General features: G+C 42.4%; 2 protein-coding genes across 4 annotated transcripts in view; both read left to right on the top strand.

Annotated features, from left to right (window-relative positions):
* plekha6 (pleckstrin homology domain containing, family A member 6) overlaps positions 1-26,730 on the top strand; it is a 289,330-nt gene that overhangs the window by 101,115 nt on the left and 161,485 nt on the right. The gene's annotated exons all lie outside the window — the stretch shown is intronic.
* LOC143332121 (uncharacterized) lies at positions 8,828-24,714 on the top strand. Its single transcript, XM_076749394.1, has 2 exons — positions 8,828-19,376; positions 19,764-24,714. Exons 1-2 carry the CDS (start codon positions 18,850-18,852, stop codon positions 20,200-20,202), a joined length of 966 nt encoding a protein of 321 aa, XP_076605509.1. The 5' UTR covers positions 8,828-18,849; the 3' UTR covers positions 20,203-24,714.

The following is a 26,730-nucleotide window of genomic DNA, read 5'->3' as shown; positions in this document are numbered from 1 at the left end:
GTAGTGCTGTCTCGAGGTAGACATTAGAAGACAGACAAGCGTGTCCTCCTTCAGAGATGCTCTGTGGCAGGTCACGATATTGCCACTTCAGCTGAAAACCCTTTCAGAGGGTGAACTGGTAGCTGGTACCAAGAGATACTTTTTAGCCAGCTGGAAAGACAACCTCATGATCCTTCCACCACTTTAGGGGATCAGTGTCATTCTCCACACTTGCTGACTGCAAGTAACTTGACAGTTCATTTTCAATAGCCCCCCTCTTGGTTGGTGCAGTGGTGGTGGCTGTGCACTGCTTGAAGAAGCTTGCCAGTGTCTTCTTAGCTTTTGGTGCTACTGCTGCTTCTCCATCTGGAGGCTCAGGCACAGTGGGCACACATAGGTAAGGCAGCTGACAGCTGCTCTGATCATCCAGTAGCGTCTCCACCGCCAAGACAGCTCTGTGCTTCAATGCATCGACTTTTTCACTTGGGATGTAGGTGGCCCTGAACCGTGGATCCACAAATGAAGCCATCTCCAACAGGTCAGTAGTGGCTGGGTCAGAATACTTCCTGTTGAGGTACTCAACAATGCTGGTCTTGATCGAGTTGCAAAGCTCGCTATCACCCTCTTCACATGCCAGGAGACTTTCGTTAAAAAGGTGCAGCACAGGTTTCACATATGGTAGAGTGACGTACTCCTCACCTGACAAAGCATCAGTAAAGTCCTGGAGAGGTTTCAGGACCTTTTGGACTGCTTCTAGGACCTCTAAGTCCTGCCAGGTAGGGACAAAGTGCCTGGTCTTTTGGTCACTGGACAGGACTTTGGCCAGTGCTCCTTCCTGCTCCAGGACTCTCTGTATCATCTGCTGCCTTGATCCCCAGCGTGTGGCAGACTCAGTTATGAGTTGGTGACTTGGCAGACCCAGCTGAATCTAGACTTCAGCAAGATGTCTCCTTTTCTTCCAGCTGTACGAAAAACAGCTTACAATTCTCTTGCACAGAGAAATGGCCCAGGAGACGCGCTTGTCATTCATGCCATGTCCTGTCAGTATCATAAAAAACTTTTAATCAAATGGGCTTATGTGACAAATTTGACTCTGGTTTCACTTGAACTCACATTTTTGCAATTTTTTAAATGTTACTTCATGTTTCTACTCCACTAAACTCCACAATGTTTAGGCCTACATGTCAACATTATTTCTTTGCAGTTTGCTCTTTCAATCCAGAGAAAAAACTAGTGTCTATCATAATAGCTAAATGTATGTTACCTTGATGATATCAACAGGCTAACCAGCATTTTAAAGTCATAATTACCTCACCTTTACCAGCTGTAACATTAAAGTGGTAAACACATCAATGCAATCCAATAATCTAATAAATATGGTTCTGAAATCGGCCATTCTGTATTGTACGTGATTTTACTTTTAGCACTTTAAGTTTTGTGTCGTATTAATTTATTTAACCTCTATTTAACAATCAGTTTTTCAACAGAGACCTGGCCAAGACAACAGCATAAAACACAAAGTTGCAGACAGACACACAAAGGAAAATAAGGAAAAAATAATGTTTTTGTTTAAAGTAACATTTCTGAATACTCCTTACAACACTGCACTCACCAATAGCCAAGTGTAGTCTGTGACCGAAGCACTGCATCCTCAGCCACTTTTTCAGCTCAACCGCTTTGACGATGTTGCTCCCGTTGTCGGTTGTTATAACAAACAAATGCTTTTCTTGGAGTTTCCAGCTTGCAATTGCGTCTTGCAGAGCCTCAGCTATATGCTCACCGGTGTGATCCTGGGGGAAATAACTTGTCTGGAGACACGCTGTTTTCATCTCCTAGTCTTGAATGAAGTGAACTGTCATGCTCATATAAGGCTCACACGTCCTGCTTGACCACATATCGCTGGTCAACGCAAAATGGGTCACGTTAGCGAGCCGGTCAGCAAGGCTCTGCCTGACTTCATTGTACATTTGTGGCAGTGCTTCTGGTGCAAAGTAGCTGCGACTGGAAAGCTCATATCTCGGGTCCATAGTTTTCAGTAGCTTTTTGAATCCGACTTGCTCCACAGTTGCAACAGGGACCATATCTTTAGCAATGTGGTAGGACACCGCTTTAGTTATGGTAAACCACTTGTCGCTTTTCTTTTCATAAGGTACACTGCGGGAAAATGAAGCTTGCAGTGAGCTTTGTTTCGGGCTGGAGCTTTTTCGGGTTGTGGACAGCATGTGGCCGGGGTTTCTGCAGCGCGCGGTTTCACACACTCTTTTTACTGCAGCTTGTGCCACTGTTTTAGGTGGTGAAAAAGATTTGTAGTGCTTCCACCCCTGGCTGTAACTTGTTTATGATACTCCCTACATATAATGTGTTGTTGTTGCTCATCGTACAGTTTGAATCCGAACCATCTCCAAATTACTGAGCCACTACTTTTTCTTTTACTAACCAATTCCTCTCCGCACACTCCGCAGACGTTGTTACTTCGTCCATGTTTGTTGAAGACTGCCGGTCGGAGTGACTGTTCCTGCCCCTCCCCCCTCTGTGCATGTAAGAGGAGGGGTGGGGGCCCGGGGAGCAGACAGTGCAGAGAGCTCTGGGTCAGCACAGCAGGTTATGGAGCAAGGATCACGGCGCAAATTTGAACTATTTTGATATATGCGATATGGTCTAATTCCATATCACATTTAAAAATATATCGATATATCACCCAGCCCTACCTAGTGTTGGTAAATCTTTCCACCAAAACAATGACCATTTGATGATTGCACTCATCCTGATTCCTAGGGTTTATACTATACTATAAATTCCTCAGGCACAATGAATTTCATCCTAAATTTCCCCCCTCATCCTGTTTTCCTCATCAAATGTCCTTTTGTCCTCTCCTTCACCTTAGGGAGAAAGGGCCACAAAAACTTGTACAATTCATAGACTGATTCCTGGGATTAGTAAATCATCTAATTCCTACACAAAAACAATAATAATAACAACAGCAATAATAATAAATACGGTTTGAACAAAAGTAATGATACTGGTCATTACTTATCAATTGGCACAGAAAGGCCAGAAAGAAATAAAGATGCCTCTTAACAACTCTTAAATAAGGATATAAGAAATTGCAAGTCTTTGTACATTGCTGTTAACTGCAGCCTCAACCACATATTTCAGCACATGGCCAGCTCCTCTGTCAGAGCCCATCAATTAAAATGATATAATTTAATCTCACTGCAGAGCAATGTTGCGTTGTTACGAAGAGAAACTAATGCCTTCCTGGCAAGAGATAACATCAATTTAGTTTCTGTAGCAGCAGAACTGTAAGATTAGACTGTGATCCCTGATTCTGCAATACAAAAGACACACTGAAAATGCTCAGGTGATTTAGCAAGGGTGGCACCACAGTAGGGAATGATAGTATCATTGGCCTAAAGATGAAACTGTCCAATATCCCCGAGGATGTTAACATAGATAATAAATAAAAGTGGACCCAAAACCAAGCCTAATAAACCAACTAATTTTCAAATCAGCCAGATGACCCAATACTGAGCAGATGTTGCTTCATGATAAGATTGTCAACTGTATCAAAAGCCTTTGAGAGATTGATAGAAATGAATGGCACAGGTTTTTTTTTTTGTTTGTTTGTTTGTTTTTTATTGATCCAGTGATTCAATGAATGTGTAATGAAAGAAAATTTTTAGCATTCAGGGACTCATTCCATGATATATCGTTAAATATGGTTCCAGATTATCTGGACCTGCAAATTTATGTTTTAGTCAGACAAATATAAGGGAACAACTGTTACATTATTAAAGTTACATGAATAAGAAAAGCATACATTGTGTCCCCTGTCAGTATCTGCCCAGTCATTTTTTTCCCCCTCTACAAACAAGAAAATAAAATAAGAATGTAAAGGAGTCTACAGTCCAGCAACAAGCTACACTTCAAGCTAGACCTACAACATGAAACATAAATCACAAAACAAAAAACAAAGCAAAAGCACAACACCCTAGTAAGTCTACATAGTATACACATCCTGTATTTGACCCAAATAAAAAAAGTTATGCAGAAGTAGGTAGTGTCATTCTTTCATATCCAGCAATTGAGCTAGGAATGGGCCCCATACTTAATTAAATAGATCTTCCCTTCCAGCCACTCCATAGGTGACCTCCTCATAACCTGCCATTGAGCTCAGTACCTCTATCCATTCCTTAAAAGTGGACAAGGTGGGAGATTTGCAGTGGTGTAAAGTTATCCTGCACCCTGTTATTATAGCTAAACGACACCATGACTTTCTGCATTTTGACATTTGGATATTATCTGGTAGTAAACCCAAAAGACATAATAAGGGGGTTTTGATCAAGTGTGTACCTAACATTTTATTTAAAAACAAAATTATTGCATTCCACATGTCAGTTGTTTTGTCACACTCATATTAGTGATGGGCACGCCAGTTCTTTTAGATGTACTGAATCACTAGAATCAGTTCAATAGAAAGATTTGTTCAAAAGATGCATTCACTGAATCACCGAATCATTCAGTGCTTGGCAGGAGGAGCCTGCGACTCCTGAACTGATATACGGCTGAACGGTTTAAGTTTCAGTTCAGTTCACAGCTTCCAGGACCGGGAGACGAGAGTGTTGTTACTGTGTTGCTTTGACAAACACATTTGTAAATATAAAACTATATATAACTATATTATAAATCATGATGTTTTAAGTGTCCTATCCTATGGTATGCTATTTAACTGGTCTACTCGGCAAATTGGGCTCAGTGAGTGATCCGTTCACTGAACGTATACCCCACAGTACATTCAGTGAAGGATTCACACTGAATATGCACCATTCCCTCGCAAATTGTCGCAATGAGATGATCAGACAGTCACGCGTTTTCTCAAACTGCGGGTTTTATACACTATTTGTTACATGCTGTGTCCTACTGTACTGTTGTTGCGGTGGCAAATTTAGCAGAGTTTAAAAAAAAGTTAGTTTTCTCCGAGGTACACTTGAACACAACACACCCCTATCGCCCTCCGTCGCTCCTCATTACTGCCAGCATTTGTTTATCTGGAAACTAAATCTGTTAAAACAACGGGGAACAACGGTCGCCATGAAAGTGTTTCCCTCAGAGGCAAATGATTCAGGAGAGTGTAGTTCACTGAGTGATTCATATGGCAAGCCGTTCCTGCCAGAAATACGCCACATTCAGTCGCGTTTCAACTTCATTACGGCATAAAAAACGGCGTTCTTTTTGCGCATTACAGCATAAAAAAACGGCATAAAATCTGAAAAAAAATGCGTTTTTTATGCCGTAATGAAGTTGAAACGTGACTGAATGTGGCGTATTTCTGGCAGGAACGGCTTGCCATAGATTCATGCTTCGGTGACGCGGCGCAGTCGGCGTGCGCGGTCCCTCCCTCAAGTGATTCGTTCGTTTCTCAGTTCAGTTGAACTGTCAGCAGCGCCGCCTGCTGACAGTTCACTTTCTCAGTTCACTTTCTCAGTTCAGTTGAACTGTCAAGTGATTCGTTCGTTTCTCAGTTCAGTTGAACTGTCAGCACTTGAGGAAGTGATCCGGTTCAGTCCGTTCACTTAAAAGATTCGTTCTTTTGAATGAATCATTCGTGAACGAGACAACACTAACTCATATAACATATGCACCAGAGGTTCCACCTTTCTATTACATCTCCAACATATATCACTGTTTCAGTCTTGATAATTTGGAAGGAGTCCAGTAGGATCTATTTAATATCTTATAACAAATTAGTTGTGACAGTGTTTCACGTGAATAACAGTACCATGATGCACACAGCTTTTTCCAATCATCTTCTGGAATCTCCCGAACCAGGTCCCTATCCCAGCACACCTTTAGACCATCCAGTTTTGGCACCAGTGTACTTCTAATAAATTCTTGTCTTCTTGTCTCCTATCTTGTGTGAAATTTCCTGAATTTCAGTTATACCGTGCCGAATATGTTCTTTTTTGGGAGAATGCCATGTCTAATTTGTAGGAATCTCCAAAATTCTGAATGACATAGATTTTATTTATTTTTAATTTCGTCAAAGGATCTGAATCCAGCATCCTCCATCACGTCCTCAAGAATGTGAATACCAGATCAAATTAATTTATCCCAAGAAAAACTCTTCTTACCTATTAACAGTTTCTTAATATACCACATTGAGGATCTGCCTGATAAATATCTGTCTGTGATCTGTTTGTGAAAGGAAGGCCTCCACAGAAAAAGGATATACTAGTTGCTCTTCTATCCTGATCCACAGAGGGATATCTGTAGGGGGAAGGTGAATTTTAGATAGCTGAGATAAAGAAAATGACATATGATACCAGTCTATTCGCGATAGTGCCAATCCCCCTTTATCTTTTGCAGCATATAGCTTGGTCCGATTAAACATGGGTTTTTTTCCCTGCCAGATAAACTTTTGTATTATCCCGCTGTATGTTTTAAGTAGTGAGGAAGGAAGATGTAGCAGTAACATGGAAGTGATGTAATTGATCTTGGGAATTAAAATCATTTTTACTAAATGGAGTCTGCCTATTAGTGAGATATACAAATTATCCCAATTTCGTAACAGAGTTTGCGTTTTCTGAATGACCGGGAATATGTTGGCTTCCATTATTTGTTTCAGACCTGCCGTAAGTATGATGCCCAGATATGTTAATCCTTCTAATCTCCTAATTTCCAATTCTTTCTGATATCTGGGGGCGGTACATTTTGGATAATGGCATGGCTTCTGATTTCGACCAGTTAACTGTGTATCTGGATATCTCTGATTGAAAACTGATTTATAACTGAGCAAATTTCAGGGACTGAGGATTCAGGATTGCTGGATATTAATAAAACATCATCCGCATAGAGTAAAAGATTCTGTTCTTCCTGACCTGCCTGCACACCCTGTATTTGAATTAGCCCGTAAGGCTATGGCCAGGGGCTCAAGAAATATGGCAATTAGAGGTGACAGAGGGTATCCTTGTCGAACGCCACGATTTAGTCTGATTTGAGCTGACATAATCCCATTCGTTCAGATTGTGGCAGAAGGATCAGTGTTAGGCTTTTGCCCCAGCAGCAGGCAGACGAGGGCGGTGAGCAAGAGGGCAGGTGAGTGAGGAGGAGAGCATAATCAAAACAATAAAAAAAAGACTCACACAGCAGTAGAGTATAATCAGGATTTTGAAAGTTTTCAAAGTTTGAAGCCAAATAAACAATTAGGGACAGACATAGGACATGCAGCCGTAGATTAGATCTTTCTGCAGAATATTGGCAGTGAAAATTAATGGTGAATGGAATATGTGCTCCAATGTTTTCAGAGTTGAGAAGCTCCATAAACACCCGTGGGGGTAGTTAGCAAGCCAGCTGGCCAGTCATGCTCATGGACCCTGCTTACCCCAAAGACCACTGCAGTCAACAGCAGATGACTTCAGCAGCATTTCTATCTCCTGTATCATATTTATTAGCCATTATCAATCCACCTCTCCTTTGAGGTCACCTGCTCAACTTGGCAGCCTCCTCTTCTGCTGCTGACAGCAGCTGCTAACATTACTCTGTCCCTCTTCGATCTTAATAGGTATTTTAACTTAATTCTGTATTATTCTTTATATCAAATGTGAACCACAAAAAATACCCTTTGTCAGTGTATGCTAAGCTATATGTATATTCATATCAAAAGGGTTAAAGGATTAGTCAGAAGGAAATATCAATTTTTGTCAAGTAAAGCCATGCTCATCAAACAGACAGCAACCAAACCAGGCGAGTCACTGTCATTGATGATTTGGCGTTATTTGCTGTGCCTCTATCTATCAGAGTCTGTCATCATACTACATAAGAAGTTACAAAAACTAGAGCAACATGGTGGTTACCAGGTGGTTTGTCACTTTAAAGTAAAAGTGGTAGTGCAAACTAATGCAATAACTGATATAAGCAATGAAAAAACATTTTTTCATTCACTTAGGTAAATTGCGTTTCATTTTCAAGATTTGACTGAATCCAACACCTGAGCAAAGAGACCAGTGTTCTTTTGTCATATTACATGTCAACATGTTACTTTGTAAACTTGCTGTCCCAACACTTTTGGAAGAACAGTGTTTCTGGTTATATATATATATTCCGTGTCAGGCAAAATTGTTTCCGTATCAGGCAAAATTGTTTCAACAAATATAGTCACAAGCGCCAAATCCAGGTTCAATCCCCTTTCTTCAACAGGAAGAAGCTCAATGGGCAAAAAATTAAATATGTGAGAAGCAGTGAGTGGATTTCAGGATTCACAAAGGTGAGCAAAGTCACGTCGTATAGTTTTATTCTGAAAAAAAGGAGTGAGACCAATCACAGACTTGTTTCATCACACTCAGAATTCTGCCATTTGTCTCATCTTCACTGATTTTAATGAAACCTGCCATGTTATGTTCAGGAGATAGCACAGGAAGTCTAAGTGAGTTTGCTCAAAGGCAACTTGAATTATGAGCAAACATGATAGGCCATTCCTACATGCACCAATCAAAATGGCACTTCAGATTTTGCTTAATACTTGCCCCAAGAGTAGATACTTAGACTTAGACTGCTTCTTTATTGATCCCAATTTGGGAAATTATTTTGTTGCAGTAGCAATTGAACATACAGACAGAACACAGAATGTATATACGAATTGCTTAAAAAAGTCACAAAAAAGTTACAAAAAATATAAACAGGAGTAATAATAAAAATATAACTAAGTAAAATGAACTATATAGTTATATAATATGTATTAGAATGTATAAGACATATAATGATAAAAATATGATAAAAAATACAATATAACTAAGTATACAAACAAGTATTAACAGCAAAAATTGTGCAGTTTCAGATGATAAATAAAATACAAACCTTAGACTGTCTGTGCAATATTGCAGTAGTGCAGATAATATGTAAAATATTGAGGTTTGTGAGGTTGATGGATTAACTATTTAAGTTGCTATTGTACAGTGCGATGGCTCGTGGCAGGAATGATTTCACCTGCAGTCGGAGGTGGGCCAGGACCAGCCTCTCCAGCACCTTCATCATGAGCAATGTAAGGGCAACGGGTCAGTAGTCGTTGCGGCCAGATGGAGATTTCTTCTTTGGAACGGGAGCCACGCAGGATGTCTTCCACAGCACCGGGACTCTCTGCAGGCTCAGGCTCAGGTTGAAGAGGTGTCTCAGGATCACGGACAGCTGGCTGGCACAAGTCCTCAGGACTCTGGAAGTAATGTCGTCAGGGTCAGCAGCCTTGCCCAGGTGAAGCATCTCCAGCTATCTTTTTACCTGGCCCGCAGTCAGGCAGGGGATAGTGCTAGTGGAGGCAAGTGCTGTGGCGGATGGTGGGGGATATGGGAGGTGAGTCCATGGAAGGGAGGGGAAGGATCACCAGGGAGGGTTGAGGGTTGGAAGGAAAAAGCTTGGGCAGAGGGGGGATGTGGATGCCGTTGTGGATAGTGGGGAGGTGTGAAGGGGCGGGGGAATGTAGGGCCACTCCTGGCTGTGAGCTAAACCTGTTGAAAAAGTGGTTTAGCTCGTTGGCCCTCTCAAGGCTGCTGGCTGCTGGTCTGTCTTTTCCCTTGAGCCCCGTGATCTCCTTCATTCCTGTCCACACATACTTCACTCTATTCTGCTACTGTTTGGCCTCCAGCTTCCTCCTGTAGGCATCTCTGCTCTACCTCAGCTTCTCTCTGGTGTTGAACACTCCTTAGTTCTTTTTTGTCCCCTGACCTGAAAGCTTGTTTCTTTTTGTTCAGCAGACTTTTTAGTTCACTGGTGATCCAGGGCTTGTTGTTGGGAATGTTGGGAAAGCGTACAGTCCGGGTTGGCAGTATGGTCTGTTCACAGGATTTGATGTACTCTGTGACACACTCTGTCAGACTGTTGATGTCCTTCTTATGTGGCTCACACAACACATTCCAGTCTGTTGTCTCAAAGCAGTCCTGCAGTGACTCATTAGTCCACCTTCTCACTGTTCTTGTGGACACAGGCTGCCTCTGGACAAGAGGGACATACCGAGGTGTTAACAACATCAGGCTGTGATCAGCTCCAGTGTGGCGTTTCTGTTGGGACAGTTAATAAACTGGTGGAGAGTTGCGTTTTTCAGAGTTTTGTCCAAAGTATTGTGGTTAAAGTCTCCAGTAATGACTACAAATGCATTTGGTTGTTGCATTTGTAGCTCCGCTAAGATGGAGTGGATGATGTCAAGCGCTGCTTCCCCGTCAGCCTTCGGAGGAATGTAAACTGTGCTCACGATGGCGGACGTGAACTCTCGAGGCAAATAGTAAGGCCGCATCCCCACAGCTAGCAGCTGAATGTCCGGGCTACAGAAACGTTCCTTAACGGTAACATGTCCACAATTACACCACTTCTTATTCTCAAATAGTGCAATCCCTCCTCCCTTCTTCTTACCGCTCTGAGCCACGTCTCTGTCTGCCCGTCCACAGCTGAAGCCGGGTACCTCCATACTCTGGTCCGGGACGTCCGAATGCAACCACAACTCCGTGAAGGCCATAATGCTGCACTGTCAGTATTCCCACTGAGTCCTGACCAGCGTGACAAGCTAGTCCATCTTATTTGCTAAGGACCTCACGTTCCCCGTAATGATTACTGGAATGCACACTAAAATTGGTGAAATTCTGTGCACTGGATTTTGACATACACATTCTTGGTATTTGTTTTTCCCCGTATAGGTCAGGCTCAGAATTCTTTAGTAAGCCTATACCTAATCACAGCCTGAAGCTATTTATCCAGCTCAACGCTGACTGGACAAGTCATTGACAAGTTTTGACCGAACTAAGCCTGCCCCTTTAAAAGTTATTTGGTTGATAGCAGCCATTTTTCCTGACCAATCTTGCTCATAATAGAAATATGTATCTCAGTCCTGTATACAAATTTTGTTTGATTTTGTTAAAATCCAACAAGTTCATTAACAAGACACACACAAAGTGAAATTATGAATTTATATATGTACATGTTTTTGTATCACATTTATAATGAACCATGATAAAGAGACTTCAATCACGCTTGAGATTCATCAGGCATGTGAGAAGATGGTCAGAGGTGTCCGGTATGGCACTGAACGACTGCTTTGAAACCACCGACTGGGATGTGTTGTGCAGTCCACATGGGGAGGACATTCACAGTCGGACAACATGCATCACAGACCACATCAGCTTCTGTGAGGAAAACACTGTGCCTACCTGGAAGGTATGGTGTGAGGGAGTTCAGGAGGATGAAGGCAAGCAAGGCAGGTGATATCAGCTCCAGACTGCTCAGAGACTGTGCAGATCAGCTCTGTGGGACCATCCTGCATACCCTCAAGCCTCAGTCTGGAGAGAATTCTTTTGGAAAACTTCTTGTGTGGTTCCAGGTCCCAAGACTGCGCATCCCAGAGAGCCCAACCACTTCAGGCCAGTAGCCCTAAATTCTCACCTGATGAAGACGATGGAGGGGATCATCTCCGTCACCTGGTGAGCAGCGAGCTGGACCCTCCACAGTTTGCATGACGTCCATGCATTGGTGTGAAGGATGCAGTCATCTACCTGTTCCATCGATCTTTTTCTCATCTGGACCATACTGGGAGCACGATGAGGGTCATGTTTTTGATTTCTCCAGTGCTTTCAGCACAATCCAACCATCACTGCTCAGGGGGAAGCTGGAAGGAGCTGGGGTAGACTGCCACCTGGTTGCATGGACCATCAATTACCTCACCAACAGACCACAATATATGAGCCTTCGTGGCTATGTGTCGGATGTGATGGTTTGCAGCACGAGGGCTCCTCAGGGAATAGTGCTCTCTCTCCTTTCCTCTTCACCCTCTATACATCAGACTTCAGCCACAAATCCTACAGCTGCCACATCCATAAGCTCTCCGATGATATAGCCATTGTTAGACATGTATCACAGGGGAACAAACTGGAATACAGGGAGGTCATAACTAACTTTATTGACTGGTGTGGACTGAATCACCAGCACATAAACACCAGCTGCGACACAACCACCACCTCCAAAGGAAGGTACCACAGTCTACATTGATGAACATCCAGGGCTTGGACATTGAGATTGTGGGAGATTACAAATACCTCAACAACAAACTGGACTGGACTAAGAACACAAATGTCCTATACAGAAAGGGCCAAAGTTGTCTCGACCTGCTGGGGACACTGAGGTTCTTCAGAGTATGTGGGACACTGTTAAAAACATTTTAGAACTCTGTGGTGGCATCTGCAATTTACTATGCAGTGGTCTGCTGGGGCTGTAGAAGCTCTGAGAGGGACAGAAAAAGACTTAACAAACTCATCAGGAAAGATAGCTCTGTCCTGGACTGCCCTCAGGACACCATCAAGGAGGGGGGTGACAGGAGGATGTTAGCCAAGCTGACATCAATCATGAACAACCCACCCCATCCCATGCATGACACAGTGGGGCCCTAAGCACCACCTTCAGCAGCAGACTGCTGCATCCACTCTGTAAGAAGGAATGCTGCTGCAGGTCCTTCATTCCAACTGTCAGACTGTTCAATTCTAGTATTGTCTAATGCAGCACTGTCTTTTAGTACTTACTGTTCTGCATCATGCCATTACATCACATTTCAATATTCACTTTTTTCTTTATTTATATTACATTGCTATCTTATGAGTCTATGCATATACATATCCTTCTTCTATATACTGCTACATATTTTGTGCAAATGTGAAATAGTGAAAAACACTGGACTGGCTTGAGTATCAGAAATACTTTATTGATCCCTGTGGGGAATTTTTTTTTTTGTTGTTGCAGGTGCTCTTTATAAGAATAGAAGAGATAAGAGATTGAATATATATACACACACACACACACACACACACACACACACACACATAAAGACATTGACGAGGTTAGAAATATATATATATTTTTTTAAATAATAATTTTGTCCCTTCAAACTTTGCTTTCCTCAAAGAATTCTCCATTTGCAGCAATTACAGCCTTGCAGCCCTTTGGCATTCTAGCTGTCAATTTGTTGAGGCATTCTGAAGGAATTTCACCCCACGCTTCCTGAAGCACCTCCCACAAGTTGGATTAGCTTGATGGGCACTTCTTATGTTCTAGACGGTCAAACTGCTCCCACAACAGCTCAATTGGGTTGAGATCTGATGACTGCGCTGCCAATCCATTACAGACAGAATACCTTGAAAATATCTTGATGTGACTAATATCTTTTTAATCTTAGAGGCTCTTCGTCAAATCCTGGATGCACCCTGGCTTCAAGTTGCCTCTTCTACAGCCTGGACCTGAGAAGAGGTTTGCTGTTCTTGCTGTAAATCCTGTCATAGCTCTCCAAGTTCTTTGAAGGTTAGCTGTAGAGTCGATGGCAAATGGAAATTTGCATTTTGTACAGTTCATCTGTGGGTGTGGACTAGAAATAGAGCTAAAACAATTACTCCAAGTAACACAACTAACACTTTTGGGGTAAACGGTTATACTAAAGACAGGCAAACGTAACCCTAACCTGCAGAGTATACATTGAGCGGTGCCGCAACATTGAGTATTTATTGCTTTGTTAATCCATAGGAAAATAAAATAAAAGCCATTCAACCCGGCATTCAACAGATATTCTGGAGCACCTTGGTGCTGAGGTCATGGACCAAACACACACAAAAATATATGTCTCCATACCTTTGTACACTTTAATTGTTTTCTTGTCTAGAGGGATGTTTCGGGCACAAAAGTAGTTGCTTATATCTACAGCCTCAGTTTGTGAACAATTCTTTCAATTCAGTTGAAGAATCGCTCGTCTATATAAGGATCACGTCCAACGTGTTTTTTGTTTAGACATTTCTGTTCTAAACCAAGGACTTTCCTTAATCTGCTTTTCACATCCTGCTCTATCTGAATTTTACACGGAATCGCTTGACTGTTAAGGTTGTCACATGAGGCCTACTGTGAAAATTTGTTACATTTCCTGGGAAAGGATGAAAGAACATAAGTGGCGTCATAGACGTCCTCCTCTGTTGAGCGATGGTTTATCTATTTTATGTAAGTAGCTTCTTTCACTTGTGGCAGAACTGGTCTGTAGCTGACCCTCTTCTAACCTCTTTGCATTGCTCAGGAGAAGTGTATTGATAAAACAATCAGACTTTTAAGAGTTATTGACCATCTGGAAGGTTCACAGGAAGGTGTGAACCCAGGCAGAGACAGGATGTCTGGTTTAGAGACCTCTTCTCACACTCTTTCAGGGCAACAAGAGTCACTGATAACACTTTTACTTCTAATTTACATCTGGTCAAGACGTTCTCATGGAGGTGCTAACTCTTTCTTGATAGCCCATGGGAGTTAAGGACAATAAAGCTGCCTGGATGGACGAATGCCATGTCTCAAAGGAATCTCCAAACCAGATAATGCTGATGGGTTGTAAATTAAACATTCCTGAAGCAAACTGTTCTATATGTCTGTGTGCCTTTTTGCTTAACCTACCAAATTAACCAAATCTCAATGTTTGATTTAACCATAGATGTTATTACATTGCTAAGCTCGTGATCAGTACAATAACAACGCTTTCCTGGTTTTTCTAACTTACAGAATGACGAAACTGTGAATTAAACTGTTTCAAAGGTTTTCTCTGAATTTCTACCATGTAACTATACCGCCATCTAGAGGTTCGTAGCAGTTAGGTTGAATGTGCTTAGCGGATACATTTATTAATAAGTAACCATAATAGCGATAATCATTTTGGCAAATATAGTCTGCCCTTCTTTATTCCTTCATCATATTAAAGTTGTTATACCCTTAGTCATCATGTTTATTAGGATTAGTGTTAGAAAATGTTACCATGTTCATTGTTTAATGTTGTCGTTATTCATAAGAATTGTCTAACGCGCATGTTGTTATTGAAGTGCCATCGAAAATTGATCATTTAAAATATATTCGATTGACCATAGTGAGAAGCAGATGAGTCCCTCGTATGAATCATTAATTAATTCTCGCTCTGCAGGATGAAATCACATTGCGCGTCTGCGAACCATCCTACATGCGTGACGTCCTATTGATTTTATTCACGCCCTGGAGCGATGATAAAGTAGTCGCACATAGCGGACTACACTGCAGTTTTCCTTTTTCGTCTTGTTCAGTTCTTTCCTTTTTTCCTTTTCGTCTACTTCTTGTTTTTCCTTTCTTTCAGTTAGTCTAATTTTTGTGTTAAGTTCTTTGTCTTTAGCTTTCAAGTATTTTTCCGCTCCGTCGTTTTCTCAGTCTTTTTGTTGCTGCTCACAACTACACAGAGTGGCCTGATTTAATTCTGCAGAAAACGCACTTTTCTAATCTTTGTGAAACTTCATTTTTGCTCGCCACGCCAAGCCGCATAATTCCTATTTTTGTTGTTAAAGTCTAGTCACGTAATAATAATTTTGAAGACATTTTCGACCGGCCATCGAAGAGTTTCTCAATCTTATTATTAGTAATCAAAAGCCTTGCCAAACGGCCAACAACTAACTGACCGCACCGAAGACCTGTAGCCTGCTGCTAACCCGCTGGTCCGGGTTAAAGAACCATCAGAAGCCGTTCCTCGTCTGTAACCGACACCGAAGACCCTCAGCTCCCGAGACATCCCTGTCCAACACCAGCTCTCATCAGCGGTTCGCTTGATTCGTCCTGCAGACTGCTGTACGGGCCAGAGTGACAGACCACGGCGCGGAGCCTCTTCGTGTTAGTTCGGAGCAGACCTCTACAGGAACATCGCTGACAAAGTAGGCATACTTAAGCGGTTTTGAATAAGAGTTGGTCCGTGAGGTTGAGATATTGTTAATTTGTCTAAATTCTATAAATCGTTCATTCAACAAATTAACTTCATATTCGCGTCCCCATTTCCCTTTAAAACCTACTTCTCACTATCGCCAAACTCATTTTACCATCCTCTTGCCATAAGTTCCTCTGTGCAGTGTTTGTGTTAATTTACCTCATCCATATAATCTATTGCATTATCCATGATTCATATTCATTTCATTATTGTGTTTAATAAATAATCTTTTGCATACAAGTCGTTGTCAGATGGTGTCCTTTTGAGCTGAATATAAGCAATCCCTGTACTGAGAGTTTACGCCTTAGATTATCAGACTGATCTACTGTTGATTCATTCGTTCCCTACATCAGCTTTAACAGATATAATATACAAAATCCTTCTTAGCTGAAGAAGGTTGGTGCCCCTAGTAATAGTAACGAATGTAACATTAATTTAGAGGTAATTCCCCTACACACTCATCTTTCAAACCATCTGTCCTTCTGTCAAAAATATGTAGGTGCCCATTATTTTTCGGGTGTAGGTAGAGTACTTAGTCTGAGGAGTTGATGCCTTGCATTTGTTAAATGGTGGTTTAGTGTCCCTGATATATATACTCCAGAAACATATGGAATGCCGATGTTGTTGCAGTTGTCCCTCTTTTCTTCACCACCTGCAGTGTTGGTCTTCTTCCCGGATCATGTGACCTTTTTTTTTTTTTTTTTCTTTTTTTTTTTTTTTACATATGTCCAGTTTGGGTATCTACAAGCTTTAAGTATATACCTCAGATGTTTGTGCTCCTCCTCTTGTGCCTAGGCACTTGGTACACTATCTGCTTGGTGTTTCAGAGTCATAATTTATGCTCCAGTGGGTGGTACGAGTCAGCCACAACCAATTCAGTTTCAATGACCGTGATAATGACCACACAGAGGTGAAATACATGGGACTCCCCACCAGCCAGTTAGAGCTGAAGAAGCCTGTTGGATGAGAGGCAGAACATTTTCGAGTTTCTACAACCAAGTCCATTTGCCCTTGCAAACCTCTCTGGATGACGATGATCAGGATAACTGAGAATCCTCAAAGACATTTAAATAAGAAATATTAAGCAGTGTGTCAAACAAATCAAAATGAACTGTTTTACATCCTGAGACACTGTTAAAGGTTTTACAAACAGTAAAACGCATTTAACCTTCACAAAACATACAGTGTGTGTTGAAGAAAATCATACGCCTGAGCAGAAAATAGTCAAGGTCCTTGGCTTCCATACACATACACATTTCATATTTATGTGATTCAAACACTTAATATCAGACTAGTGAAGAAAGTGGAGCATGTCCAAACTTTGTTTGGACACTTTGTTCAGAACCTGATGACCCATGGCATACTGTCCCAGGACACTGAGGGATGCAGAGACCAGGAAAAAATGCTTGGCTAGCATTTGGGCACATGAACTCTGAGAATTACCAGTTCAAACTCGACAGATTCAAACTAATCACAGGCCACACACACCTGGAAAATACATTAGCAGTTGCCTGTGCTATCCATTGTGGGGATGAGATGAAGTGAGGTCGCTCATCCAGTCAGGTTGGCCAGTTTATGAAGGGAAAATAGCTATCAGGGACTGAGAGGAGAGAGACAAAGGTAGATGGTTTAGTGGTCAGGGGTAACAGCGTTGTGACTGCAATCTCTCCCACCACAACAGACAAAATAGAAATGATTCATGAAGGGTTAGTGAGATGTAGAGAGGGAGCCAGCCAAGAATTTGGTGGCCAAGAATTTCACAAAGCATTGTAAAGTAGTTATCATTTTCCTACTGGTTTAGAGCCTGTTCGTTCATTACAGCTTTGTGAACACTTCCTACTCCAAACAGCAACTTTTGGATTTAAGATTTCGATGCGCAAGCGGGGTATTCGACAAACTTCAGCTCCCCTAAGAGATCGGCAGGACAGCGACTCAGCTAAGCCAACCGGAAGTGACTGTCGGCGGCATTGAAATCATAAAGAAAGGAGAGGGAAGCGCGGAGGTCTACCCATGCACTGGCTACCGCTACCCAGTATTTTCCTCCCCAATGTTCGGTCTTTGGCGAACAAAATGGATGAGCTACAACTTCGGATCACATCACAGAAGATGTTAATGGACTGCAACATCATGATTTTCACTAAAATGTGGCTTAACAACAGCATCTCAAACAATGTGATAGAGCTGCAAGGACGCCGTGTCTTCAGAGCGGACAGAATGGCAGAGCACTCAAGAAGGATCAGGGGCAAAGGACTGTGTATCTAACTGAACAAAACTTGATGTACAGACTCTGTTATGACTGGGAGCCACTGTTCTGCTAATCTGGAATATCTGATGATCAAGTGCAGGCCTTTTTATCTGCCTAGAGATCTCACATCCACTGTGATAACTACAACTTATTGCTCCCTGGCTAATACTAAACTAGCAATGAAAGAACTGTATGCTACTATCCACAAACAACTGCAATCTCTGATGGAGCCTTTATTTCACCAGAATGTCTCCTGCCCCATCAGAGGAGACAAAACCCTGGACCATGTTTATACAAACATTCCTGAGGCTGACAAAGCCACCCCCCTCCCCCACCTGGGAAAGTCTGAATAACTCTCATTGTTCCTTGACTCAGGATCCATAGACATTGACTCATGCCTCCTTCGTTCTGGGTTACATCAACACATGTATTGGCATCCAGGCCATCACAGACTATCAGTTAAAAAAGATAGCCCCACCAACCAGCAATGCTTCCCTCCCTGACGAACTCAACAACTTCTATGCTCACTTCGACCAGGACAACAAACAATCAGCCATCAAAATTTCTACCCACCCAGATGAACAGCCCCTCATGCTCTCCACTTACAAAGTGCGTTCTGCACTTAGCAGGGTGAACATCCATTAGACTCCTGGCCCTGACGGCATACCCGGCTGCATGCTCAAGGCCTGTGCAGAACAGCTGGCTGGTGTCTTAACTGACATCTCAACTTGTCATTGGCCGAGGCAGCCATCCCCACATGCTGATACCAAAGCAGTCAGCTGCTGTGGACCTAATGACTTCCGCCCGTCGCACTCACCCCCATCATCACCAAGTGCTTCGAGAGGCTGGTCTTGTCACACCTTAAATGCTGTCTTCCCCTAACACTGGACCCCCATCAGTTTGGATACCGACCAAACAGGTCAACAGGCGATGCCATCTCCACGACACTGCACTCCACCCTGACACACCTGGACAACAACAACACCTACACGAGGATGCAGTTCAGCTTAGCATTCACACAGTCATCTCCTTCAAACTGGTCAACAACCACACCCCCACCACCCTGACCCTGAAGACCGCAGTCCCACAGGGCTGTGTGCTGAGCCCTCTCCTCTACTCCCTCTTCACCCACGACTGCTTGCCTGTGCATGGCTCCAACTCCATCATCAAGTTTGCACACAACACCACAGTGATAGGCCTGTACAATAATAATGACGAGTCAGCCTACAGGGATGAGATTCAGCAGCTGGTGATGTGGTGTGCCGGCAACAACCTGACCCTCAACACCAAGAAGACCAAGGAGCTCATTGTGGAGTACAGGAAAACCAAAGGCTGCAGTCACACCCCCATTCACATTGATGGAGCTGAGATTGAATGTGTCTCCAGCTTCAAGTTCCTGGGCTTCCACATCTCTGAGGAACTCTCCTGGACCCTCAACTCCTCCATCTTGATAAAGAAGGCTCAACAGTGCCTCTACTTCCTGAGGAGACTTAGGAAAGCCTAACCTGGCTCGTCAGGTCCTAGTCAACTTTTACCGTTGCACCATTGAGAGCATCCTGACCAACTGCATCTCAGTATGGTACGGCAGCTGCACAGCCTCTGAGCAGAAGGCCCTGCAGTGGGTGGTGAAAACTGCCCAGTACATCACCGGTGCCCAGCTAACTGCCATCGAGGACCTCCAGCGCAAGCAGTGTCTAAGAAGGGCACCCAGCATCAGCAGTGACAGCTCCCACACCAACCATGGACTGTTTGCCCCCTACCATCTGCTAGGAGGTTCAGGAGCCTCTGTTCCCATACCAGAAGGCACGGGAACTGCTTCTTCCCCAGAGCTGTTACCATGCTGAACTCTGTTCATCAGCAGCCCCCCCTCCAACCCTACCACCATCCTATTGACATTGTCACCCTCTCCTCCACACCAAGAGACTACAACAAAGATGAACATTACAACTCAGCCCATGTCATACTGTACATACTGCACATACTGCACACTGCATGTATCACTTTATATTTTATATTATTATATATTTTACTGCACTGCCAATTACTACCTGTTGCACATGTCACTTGTTTACGTACCATGTTGCACATGTCTTTCTGGTTTCATAGAAATTACTTGCACTACCTGCACATACCTCATACTGTTTATTCTTCATGCCACTTGCACTACTTGCATGTATTTATGTTTTTGGATCTTATGACTATTTGCTCTTCTGGTTAGATGCTAAACTGCATTTTGTTGTTTCTGTGTTGCACTGTGAGGATGACAATAAATTAAATCTAATCTAAAATATGTAATTCAGTGCAAGTTTAGGCTAACCATATTACCAGCCATACCATGGCGAAAAGGTAGGCATAGATCTGCGTGAGTACAAGAACTAGTCCTCTCTATGATTTGATTTCACCAAACGGTTAAGTGATCGCCGATCACAATGAATCAGGATTTTTTTCTGACCACATTTCTTCCTCGAAGACGATGATTCCCCGCTATCCTTCCAGTTTTTAATAATGCTTTGGACAGTTCTTAACCCAATTTTCGAGGTTTCTGCAATCTCCGTAGATGTTTTCTCTGCTTGATGCATGCCAATGATTTCACCATTCTCAAACAGACATCTTGTCCATGACCACGGGATGTGTCTTTCGATATGGTTGTTTAAGAAATGAGAAACTACTCATTGCATCAGCTGGGGTTAAATAACTTGTCGCCAGATGAAAGATTATCACCCATGCAGTGATTATTCAATAGGAGGTTCTTACCTATTTGCTTAGTTAAATCCAGGAGGCAACTTTTTCTGGGGGGCCAGGCAGTGTATAAAAAAAGTACTGTTAGCAATGTTGGCACAATACTATTTTGGTTATGTCCACCCTTGTACAAATTCACCTCATGTAAAACAAAGGAGAGAACAGCACACTCACATCAGAGGAGATAACAGCGCACACTCTATCATTAGATTAGATGCAGTCATTTTCTGTTCAGTGCTTGTATGGTATATGGAAGAAAAGATTTCTTGTATATGTTCTGGCTCGCCATCGGGGCACAAAATAAGCGGCTGGATGCAAGCATCACAGGCCAAAATCTCCATTTTCCCTTCCCATACATCAACACTGCAAACAGATTCTGAATATCTTCACCCTGGAAAGAGTCTTCCAAAAGCTCAATTTCAGTGACCTAAAACTGCATTTGTGTGTCGACCAAAGGCCAAAATACAAAACAACAACTGAAAATATTTAAGCAGTGGCTCCAAACCCTATTAAAACCATGAATCTGGATATGTTCAGCTTTGCACAGTGAAGATGCCATCATTTATTCCTTCATTTACACATTAAATTATTTACACGGAAAAAAATTATGGCTAGTAATGGCATGGCTAGTTGTAGGATCTCTAATTACCTGAGTAGTGGTCACGGCCAGATAGGACTGCTTCTTGGATTCACAGAAATTGTCCCCTTGGCCATTACAAGGTGTGTTTACATCACACAGTCTACAGGCTTTAGGAAGTGTGAGGAATGTCTTTTCACTTATGACAGTGACATCTGCCCTGTGTATCTAACTTAAAGTTTAGAGATGCATTTCCAGTATCAAGGACATCTATCAATTTAACAAGGTTTGCTGCTTCACTGACTTCCCTAAGAAACTGAAACCGTCCCATACTCTCTATAACTTCCTCCATGACAAGCATAACAGGCTTGTGCCCAGTGTTCTTGCTTGGTGCCCTTTCTACATATACTCTTGAAACGTAATAGTTTTATAATAGTGCCGTTTGCCCCACGTACCATATATTATGGACCCTTTTAGGGATACTTGTTGCTTCTCATGTGGTGTATTCTTTTCTGCATTGCTCCCTTCGACATCTCCCAACATTTACATTAACCACCTGCAGCGCTAGTGGGTCGGAGTGGAGGCTAATTTGTTTAGTAACCTCCTCAGGCTGGTGCATTTGCCGAATAACTTGTGCAAGCATCAAGTCTGCAGTGAGCTGGGACATCTGAGACAACTCCTTATCTCTGATGCACACAATCTGTGTTCATCCTTTCTGTCATGAAACTCACTAACTTGTGCAGAGCCCCAGAGTATGCCTCTACTTTCTCACTGGGTAGCTCGCTCATTTGATAAAAGCACACCCTTTCATGTATTAGATTCTGTCTTGAAGTAGTGATTGAATTTCTTCAAAACGCCATTGCCATCTTATTTTCCTCCTCTTCGACTCAGAACTGCATATCTTTTCAGCTTTGTTGACCATTGTATAACTGAGCTTGCACCTGGACATCCGTGTCCTCTCTGTTTAGCTAGGTGGCTGTCTTGAACCATGAAAATCTTTGCTTCAACTTTAGCCATTCATCAAGGCTGGCAAACTTAAACTCACAGGATTAAACTTCCACATGTCAATCTGTTGTGGTTACCTAATAGCCTGAAAATAGACAATGTCAATGTGGATTTTCCCAATTTTCTGAAAGATGAAAAATTTCCAGGGAGCCAATCTGCCAAATAGAAAGAACCAGATACAGAGGCGTTATGTATATTTCGTTGCAAAGGTTATGGTTGGATCTAGTCCGACTGGTATTTCTGTTGCTTTGGAAGCATAACATTATCCTCAATTTCCTTGCTTCAATCAAACTGTGCTTTTTCATAAAACTTTTTAATCGATGGTACTTTTGCTTTCATATTATTCAGTGATTTATTGTAATTAGTACTGTATGCACAACATTTTCGTCAAATATTTGATCAAATTTGTATGTTTTCCCGGGCTGTCCCTAATACCATCTTTGTGCTTCAAAGCTGCAGTCAGAATTACCCAAAAATATTTTAAGGTTTGAAGGTCAGGGGAGTTATCATACCTACTCAAACTTGTGGTTATCATGTACTTATATAGTTTGCTATTATTATTGAGTCTGATGGGAGACAAGGAGAGTTGGGGAGACATTCACAGTCTATTCCAGTCTATTCACAGTCTGATGAGTGGACTGGTGTGAGGAGGAAAACAAAGTCGCCGTCCCCTGATTGAAACAGACACGCCCATACACATTAACAGAGAGACACAAACAGGACACACTGAGGGAGAAAACAGCAGAAAGACTAGGAATGAGGGAGGAATCCTGCTAGACCCCAACAGCACTCAATAATCATAAATTAATTAACAAGTACTGTAGATAAAACTTAATTCATGTTTTTTACCAGAACTAAAAATACTGATTATGATGATCTCACTATCTCTACTAAGAATGGTATAAGTATTGAAGGAGTCACAGTGTACAATCCAATTTCCCCCCAAAATTGGGACACTATGTAAAATGCAATTAGAAACAGAACATGATTTGCAAACCACTGAAAACCCATATTTGATATACAATATATTAAATGATGAAATGGAAAAATTGCATAGGATTTGAAAATTATAACTTTTCGATGTGAGTGTTTACCACCCTGCTGCATTACCTCTTTTTTTAACAACAATCTGTTACAATTTGTCATTTGGCAGACGCTTTTATCCAAAGCTACGCACATATGAGATTTTCATATGTCACAAGCGAGGTTCAAGATGGGAGAGAACAACAGGAGTAAGTGTCCTCAAGCAACTTTCCGGTCCAACTGGACATAGGTGCTACGAGACAGTGCTACGAAGTAATGCAAACAAGGTGTTCAGTAAACAGCTTGGTCTTTAGTCTTTTTCTAACCACAGAAGAAAAGAGTCTAGCTAGAGACTTGGGGCCTTTTGGAGGTGGCAGCACCAAGTGTGGTTCCTGGGCAGAGCGTAGTGAGTGGGAGGGAGCATAAACCTGAATGAGGGAGGTCACATGCTCTTTAAAAGTTAGTTGGTCATCAATCATGACATCCAAGTTTCTGGCAGATTTTGTGGGAGTGAGCAGAGCTGAGTCAATTTGGATACTGATCTGTTGCTGCACAGAGGGACTGGCTGGGATGACAAGGAGCTCAGTCTTTGACAGGTTAAGCTGAAGGTGTCGCTCCTTCATCCATGCCGAGATATCGGCGAGGCATGCCAATATCTGAGCCGAGACAGTGGGGTCGTCTGGCAGGAATGAAAGGAGGAGCTGGGTATTGTCAGCATATGAATGGTATGGGAAGCCATGTGAGTGGATGACTGCACCAAGTGCGGTGGTGTATATTGAGAAGAGAAGGGGTCCAAGCACTGACCTTTGAGGTACCCCTGTGTACAAGCAGTGGGATTTAGACACTTCTCCCCTCCAAGAAACTGCAAAGGATCTCCCTGAGAGGTAGTACTCTAACCAGTGGAGAGCAGATCCTGAGAAGCCAAGCTCAGCAAGTGTGGAGAGGAGGATTTGGTGGTTAACCGTATCAAAGGCAGCCAATAGGTCGAGCAATAGTAGAACAGAGGATTGACCAGTAGCCCTAGCTGATTGTAATGTTTCCACTACAGATAAGAGCGCAGTCTCCGTAGAGTGTCTGCGTTTGAAACTTTTGGCTGGGATCATGCAGGTTGTTATCAGAAAGGAATTCAGAGACCTGATTAAAGATTGTGTGCTCAAGAGTCTTGGAAAGGATAGAGAGGAGTGAAATCGGCCTGTAATTTTCAACCTGAGCTGGGTTTCTTTAGCAGTGGGGTTACTCGGGCTTGCTTAAAAGCAGTGGGGAACACAGTGTTTTGTTAGCATTTAGGAACTGTGGAGACCAACTCCTGTAATTTTGAAAGTGGAATGTTTTATCACTCTTCATTGTGGAACTTTGTTCAATGAAATTGAAACAATATAAGCACTGTTAAACAGGTTGCAGGTTAACATGATTCATATTTCATTCAAATGCTCTCCATGTTAATTGGCAGAGGGTTGGCACCCAGGTGTCCATGCTTCCAACTCATTGAGTGAGAGACACTTCTTAGTTCTTAGATCAGTAATTGTGCTGGATTATTTTTCGTTCTGGGTACACTTGATAATAACAAAAGCAAAGGGAATGGAGGGCTTGATAGATAGATAGATAGATAGATAGATAGATAGATAGATAGACAGACACTTTATTCATCCCCAAGGGAAATTCACATGTGAAACAGTGTTACCACGCTAGTGTCCCCTAAATGAAGGAGAGAAGGATGAGATGTTTTCCTCCTCGGGAATGATGATGTTCAATGGTGACTCACCATGTCCTTCATCAAAGAGGAAAATCCAGAATTCAAGGTCCAAGGCACTTTATGGCATCTCAAAAACAATAGGGCTATTGCTCTCAGTTCCAAAGTTTCAACTATCCATGGCCGTAATGAATTACCACATCATCAACATTCATAACATTCTACTTAAGGTCGGTAATTGCCATCTATCAATTATTTGAATTAAAGAGTCTTAAAGCTGTAAATCATCTTGTATGAAATGTCTTCTCATGAACTTCCACATTCATAATAGGCTACAGTGTGCCTGTCATCACTGATTAACCTAGCTTTTATCTCTGATTAACTGTAGTTTTGCAACAGTTTTTAATTCTGTCAAATTTACCCTAATTTTCAGTTTCAAAAATGCTTCATCAGATTGTGCATGTCCAAAGTGGAGAAACAGCACAAAACAAAGCAAAAGAAAAACGATGAATGGTTGATACACAAACCGACTTCCATAACTTGATCACAAAACTGTGACAACAACAAGTTTGTCCAAGCCATGTTCAGCACTTTGGTGTCCTCCGGAAACACCTCTTGTCAGTTTTTTATTTGTAGTGTGTGTTTTCTAAATGCTGCATGTGTTATCAAAATGATGAAGATGTTTTGCCTGTGTTTTGCTGATTTGCATGTGTTTTCATAAGTATCAGAGTGTTGAGTGCTCTCAGCTACTATAATATGAGATCAAATGTCACCAAAATAGAGTGTATCTGACAGGCAGATGAGTTATACTATACTTTCTTAAAAGCAAAAAATACTGAAAATGTTACAAAAATGTTACATTTTCTCCACTGGGTTACCTTAACAAAAATTAAATCCCTGGTCAGACAAACTTTCAGGAAATCTTGTGTCGATGGCAAAAGCTAAAACATGACAGGGGTGTGATGTAATATTACTAACAGAGACAACATTATTATGTGTTCGCAGTTTGAAAATCTAACTCAAACATTTTGACCACAATATTTGAGCATATAATGTAGCAGTCGAACCAGTTGAGCTTTAAGGTGAACATAGAGACAACTGTACCATGCACTAATTCCATACCACATAAAACTCTGAATTATAGAACGGAATGAGCATGATCTGTTTGTTTGCTCCCAACAAAGTACATATTTTGTTGTGTCTTACTGCACATAATTGTCACAATCTCGGTCTCTCACTCCCTCTGCTCCACTCTACCTGCCAGCCACGCCCATCTCATCAGCTCTACTCTGTTCACCTGCCGACACAGCTGCAGCTCATCACAATCAGCCCTGCATTTAAGCCTCTCCAGCACTCTCACCCGTTGCCAGATCGTTCTTCTGCATTATGCGAGACTTTCCAGCGCTTTCCAGTTTGATCACCCGTTGCCGACTTTGCCTGTTCCCGACCTGCTCTCCTCGTCTGCCTCCCGGTAAACTTACCTGCCTTCCGTCCCTGACCTCGTGCTCTGCCTCAGCGTCTCTGGTGTCTGACTGCTCTGCTGGAAACGGTTCATCCGCCTGGCTTCGACCTTCCTCTTGCCTGCTCCCCTTCGGTTCTCCTGCTTCCGTGGACTGCTCACCTGGCTTCGACCCCCCCGCCTGCCTCCGACCACTCCTCTGCTCTCTCCCCGCCGGCACGCCGGCTCGATCAGCTGTTTCTTCAGGCTACGG

Source organism: Chaetodon auriga, chromosome 2 (assembly GCF_051107435.1).
Source record: "Chaetodon auriga isolate fChaAug3 chromosome 2, fChaAug3.hap1, whole genome shotgun sequence".
Taxonomy (NCBI): Eukaryota; Metazoa; Chordata; class Actinopteri; order Chaetodontiformes; family Chaetodontidae; genus Chaetodon; species Chaetodon auriga.
This window is presented reverse-complemented; position numbering and strand designations above follow the sequence as displayed.